Source organism: Calcarisporiella thermophila (genome assembly GCF_041956535.1).
Source record: "Calcarisporiella thermophila strain CBS 279.70 unplaced genomic scaffold VTP21scaffold_40, whole genome shotgun sequence".
Lineage (NCBI taxonomy): Eukaryota > Fungi > Calcarisporiellomycota > Calcarisporiellomycetes > Calcarisporiellales > Calcarisporiellaceae > Calcarisporiella > Calcarisporiella thermophila.
In genome coordinates this window covers 30313-35866 of record NW_027192230.1, presented here as the reverse complement: position 1 = coordinate 35866, position 5554 = coordinate 30313, and the positions used below count along the sequence as shown (strand labels likewise).

General features: G+C 32.7%; 2 protein-coding genes across 2 annotated transcripts; both read left to right on the top strand.

The window, feature by feature from the left end:
- Positions 1 to 649: 649 nt before the first annotated feature.
- Positions 650 to 2379, top strand: VTP21DRAFT_8852 (uncharacterized protein; the record flags this gene model as incomplete). The annotated part of the gene is made up of 9 exons (XM_069399748.1): positions 650 to 949; positions 1016 to 1189; positions 1248 to 1332; positions 1405 to 1516; positions 1580 to 1622; positions 1680 to 1760; positions 1832 to 1899; positions 1956 to 2059; positions 2132 to 2379. 9 exons carry the CDS (start codon positions 650 to 652, stop codon positions 2377 to 2379), a joined length of 1215 nt encoding a protein of 404 aa, XP_069245744.1.
- A 1321-nt stretch (positions 2380 to 3700) lies between these two features.
- VTP21DRAFT_8851 (uncharacterized protein) lies at positions 3701 to 5483 on the top strand (the record flags this gene model as incomplete). Its single annotated transcript, XM_069399747.1, has 9 exons — positions 3701 to 3868; positions 3943 to 4356; positions 4422 to 4568; positions 4628 to 4693; positions 4763 to 4805; positions 4866 to 4976; positions 5046 to 5077; positions 5131 to 5269; positions 5347 to 5483. The coding sequence occupies 9 exons, from the start codon at positions 3701 to 3703 to the stop codon at positions 5481 to 5483; spliced, it is 1257 nt and encodes a 418-aa protein (XP_069245743.1).
- Positions 5484 to 5554: the final 71 nt, after the last annotated feature.

Here is a 5554-nt window from a genome sequence, read left to right as displayed (position 1 = left end):
AAAATGTGTGCTAATAAAAAAAAGTAATTTTATAAGTTTTGTATAAAGTTCAGATTTTCTTATGCGCATATGATGATTATATAATTTTTAATAGGAATAGCAAACGACATTGTTTTTTTTTATTTCTTTCTCTTTGGCCAAAATTCAGAGTTTCTCAGTGTGTCATTTCAAATACAATTAGCTCCGTCTTTAGAAATGTGGTTCATCTACATATTTAGATGAATATAATTAAAATAACAAACATAACTATCCTTCAAAATAAAAGATAGATATTGGTTGAGAAATTAAATTTGCTTATCAAAGCTGTATATTTTCTATCATCTTTAGTTTTAAAAATCGTTATTTAATTATCACTTCAATTACCTCAATTAAATTGATTCATTATGCAATTGTAACAAAACTCATGATAATATAACATAAACTAAGTCAAAAATTTGCTAATAAAGTTCGAAATATCTTTCATGTTTAGAGATTTTAATCGAAGATCTGTTGAAGCTAGCTTATTTTCTGGGAAAATACATATTTTGCCTGTTTCTATACAAATGATCGATATAATATTTTAAATACTTGAAAAAAATTATATAAATACTCATATTTCCAATACTTTGCTTAATTATTGATTCTTTTATTTCATTTTATTAATTAAGAAATGCTACTAAAAGCAAGTTTTTTCACCTATCTATTGGCACTATGCCTCACTATGTCTAATGCTTCTCCGGCTCCAGTTGAAGCCGATGCTGAATCTGACCTTGCACCATTGCTCACTAAAGATGCAAAGGATATAATTCCCAATAACTATATAGTTGTTCTAAAGGAGGATAAGGAGGTTGATTTCACTGATCAGGCTGTGAGGCGGGGTGTCAAGCATGTGTACAAAATCAACAAATTCAGAGGATATGCTGGTGAATTTGATATGGAAACATTGAAAAAAATACGCAAAGATCCTGCGGTATCGAAAATTTAAACAAGTAAACTTATTTTCTACTTGATCACTTACTTGTGGATAAATCTTTAGGTCGCTTTTATCGAACCTGATGCAAAATTAAAAATCAATGTAGAGACACAAATAGGTGCGCCTTGGGGTCTGGCTCGTATTTCGCACCGAGCCAAGCTTACCCCTGCAACTCAAGACAAATACATTTATGAACCAGTAGGAGGAGAGAATGTAACTGCTTATGTAATAGATACAGTAAGTAATAAATTAACTTGCTATAAGGATGGTTGACTGTATTATTGTTATTTCTCAGGGCATTTACACCCAGCATAATGAATTTGAAGGACGAGCACGATTTGGGGCAAGTTTCGTGAATGAGGGAGAAGGAGATGGACATGGTAGCCAAACCTGATTTAAGTTCGAAAATTCAGAATTGTGTTTGAAATATACTATTAATACTCAATATCTAGGGCACGGAACACATGTTGCGGGGACCATCGGAAGTAAAACATATGGTATAGCTAAGAAAGTGAAACTGGTAGCAGTAAAGGTATTTAACAGATCTGGAGAAGGCACTGACAGGTATAAATAGACAAATAATAATTTCTCAATTGATCCTAAAAATTGTTATTATTTATAATATAGTTCTGTCATTGCTGGTGTCAACTGGGCGGCCAATGATTCCAAGGTTCTTTGCGCCCTAATATGGAAATGTTGCAATATTTAATAGCTTTTAAATTTTCAGAAAAATCCAAAGAATAAATCAGTAGCTAACATGTCTTTAGGCGGCCCAGCGAGTAGTTCATTGGATAAGGCTGTTAATAGCGTAAGTTTGATTTATGTTTGGATTTTACCTGAAATTGCAGCCTTTATATTTTATATTTTTAATATTCAAAGGCTGTGGATGCTGGGCTCTCTGTGATTATTGCCGCTGGAAATGAAAATACGAATGCCTGTACTCGCAGGTAACAGTTAGAAGTTAATATCGCCAAAGTATGGTTATTTTATTTTTCTAAAATAGCCCCGCTCGTGCCACAAAAGGTGTATGTGTTGCCGCTTCCGATTCCAAAGATAAAAAAGCGAGCTTTAGTAACTACGGCAAGTGCGTTCACCTTATTGCTCCTGGTAAGTAACATCATATTTAATAAGGTAATAACCATAAATAAATTTATATCATAACATTATTATCTTTATTAGGTGTGGGTGTACTCAGTACTTGGAACAATGGCCGTACAAATAGTATATCGGGCACATCCATGGCTACACCTCATGTTGCTGGAGTTGCAGCTTATTTCCTTTCTATTAATCCGATGGAACCTCTTGCACTGCGAGAATTCTTGCAGAAAGTTGCAACAAAAAGTGCGATTAGCGGCTTTTCAAGTGACACTCCTAATAATCTCGTCTACAACAATTTAGGCGCTTTTGCCATATCCGCTTTAGTTTAAGCAACCTTTTCCTCAATATATTTGGATGCTCTCCAGACGAAACTATCTAGCATTTGGGGAGTTGAAATTCGTATATTAATATTAGTATATTTTTACAGTATTATATTTTGTAACTTTTGAAATGAATGATGTGTTCCGTATAAATTTAGTTAATTAAGATATTGATAACAAAATGATTTTTAAACAATACAAACACTTAAGCAGAAATATCTATCGGCTTACTTCACAAAATTTGAAAAATTGATTATTAATAATGATGTCGTTTTAGCATTCTGTAGATAGGGGGAAGTCTTCAAAAATGATATGGTTCAAACTGGTCGAGAGAAATTGTTGGATCAGATTGGGCGTTCATATGGAATATTATTAAAAATAATTCGTTCCAGTGATTACCCAATTTTGATGAATGATTTGGAATTAACTTTGATCTACTCAGGATTATATAAAACAGAATGAAATAATTACCGAAAGATTTACATCATAAGCATCGCTATATAAATTTTATACAAATATATTAGTCTATTTATACATATACATGCAGCATATGATGATGTGATAATTTTATTTACGCAAATTTGAATATTTTAGGCCAAAAATACTCTATTGTGGAGAAACTATATATCTGAATGATTTAATAAAAATGCATTAGATTAGCTATGTTATCAAAAATGTTTAATACTTAATAATAGTAGTGTGCAACTATTTAAAATAAATGTATCATTAGTCTGTTGTAAAAATAGAAAATCAACGAAGGCAGTCAGATAAAACAGAGACGACTAATTCTGTTGTAATGTTGGGGATATATTATTAATAAATTCTGAGATTTTGAAAAATATTCTGACGTTCGGATGTCGCTCTGTGTTACTATATTTTTATTCGGTGCTACCACTTTTTTTTTCTCGGAAAATTATTCTAGGATTTCATCAAAGTTAATAATTTTGAGCAAAATGAATGGTAATGATCTACCTAAAATCTGTTTAATGAGATTTTTCAATGAATTTTATTTAGTAATTTTAACATCATGTTCAGATTGATTACTTAACCATAGACAAAAGCGACTAGAAAACTTTAAATATAATATCTGGATTATATCTGGGGAGAGTAAAGACATTTAATGAAATTCTTATTAGAGTAATACAATTTATGCGCATGTTTTTAGTATCGTGATATATATACCTTTTCATTTTTTATTTCCAGCGATGATTTAATTTATATTTTCTATTAGCAAAGTATATCGTATCAAACATCTGTTTGAAAATTTAATAACTATTATTCAAAAAATATGAAGGCCAATCAATTTTTTGTTTACACATTAATATTAATGATGGGCGCTACTGCTGTGGCTGCACAAGCATTGACCCAACAGCAAATTAGTAAAGTAGTAAAAAAGTACACAAATCCAATTAGGCCCATCACGTATAAAGGCCATCAGGTCTTCACGATCAACGTGCGTAATGAAGGCGAGCTAAAGCAATTGCAAAATGTTATTAAGGTAAACAAAAAGAGCAGTTAGAATTAGGTACTAAAACCAAGTCACATATATAATATTACAAAAAAATATTAAAGAAATATCATCTCGATGAATGGACTGTGCCTCAAATTGGAAAAGTCGATGTACGCGTTCCATCTGAGTTCATCACTGGTGTGCAAAGTGAGATCCAATCCCCAATCTCCGTCAAGATTGAAGACTTGCAACAGGCAATTACAGAATCACAAATGGTGAAGGAGAGTGGTAAATTTACCACGCAATTAAGCGCTAATCCACCAAACCTCGAATTTTTCAAAAAATATCGCACTTACGAGGAGCTTACGCAGCTGGTTAAGAAACTCAACCAAGATTACCCCAATCACACCGAAGTGTTTAGTATTGGAAAAACTTATGAGGGTAGGGATCAAACCGGTTTAAGAATCAAAGGCAAGAATCCCAAATATAGGTTTGTATATCATGGTGGACAACACGCCCGAGAATGGATATCTCCGGTAAGATATGATTTACCAAGAAAAGGTAAGTATTTACATATACAAACTAATGACGCGCTTTTTAGGCCACAGCCACTTATATCTTGAATGCACTGGCGGGATTGTACGGAAAAGATGATCGCATTACTAAGGTTGTAGATTTATTTGATATATATGCAATCCCAGTTTTGAATGCAGATGGATACCATTACACTTTTACAAAAGAGCGTATGGTAAAATTATAATGCTTTTAGCTAAAATAGGTTTATTGTAGATTATTATTTATTTATAGTGGAGAAAGAACCGACAACCTAACACTGGTTCAAATTGTGTTGGTACCGATAACAACCGTAATTGGGTAAGGATGCGTATATAGTTTAAAGAATAAACAGTTAACAATTTCTATTGCACTTTCATTATAAATTAGGATGCAGGGTGGGGAGGAGCTTCTAATAACCCATGTGACGAAAGTAGGTATTTTAGTATAATACGTATTTACAGTTTCATTTGTTAAGACTCTCTTTTTTTAGCTTACTTTGGATCCAAGCCTTTCTCAGCACCCGAAACAAAAAATATTGCAAATTTCATCAAAGAGAAAAATGCTACCGCTTATATCGATTTCCATTCATATGGCCAACTGGGTGAGTAGCCGAAGATTGTATGATATATATCTAATTTATCAGATAAATATTATATATCTTTACATATAGTGATGTATACATTTGGCCCAGGATGTAATGGAGTAAGTGTAGATGCCCGTATTTAGCAAACTTGCACTAAAAGGAGTTATTTTAGAACACACCAACCGCAAAAAAATTAGAGGAATGCGCTAAACAAACTGCTAAAGCAATTGATGTTGCACCCTTTAAGCCTACTAAAATGTGCAGCGCGGGAAGTAAAGGGATTGGAATGTCAATTGATTGGGCAACTGGCCGTAAGTGCAATCTAATTTTTAATGTAATCCAACATAGAAGCTGCAGGTAGTAAATTGATAAATCCATTCACGAATAGCCGGAAAAGTACCATACGCATTTCTTATTGAACTTGAAGGAAACAGCTTTGTCCTTCCTCCCTCAAAAATTATCCCTTCCGGTGAAAGCCTTCTTAAAGCCGTTTTGACAATGCTCGAATACATTGTGCAACACTGATTTTTTATGTGAATTCTTAAAAAAATTATGATATGATCTAAGTATTAATAATAAAAGCAGAAAAATCAATG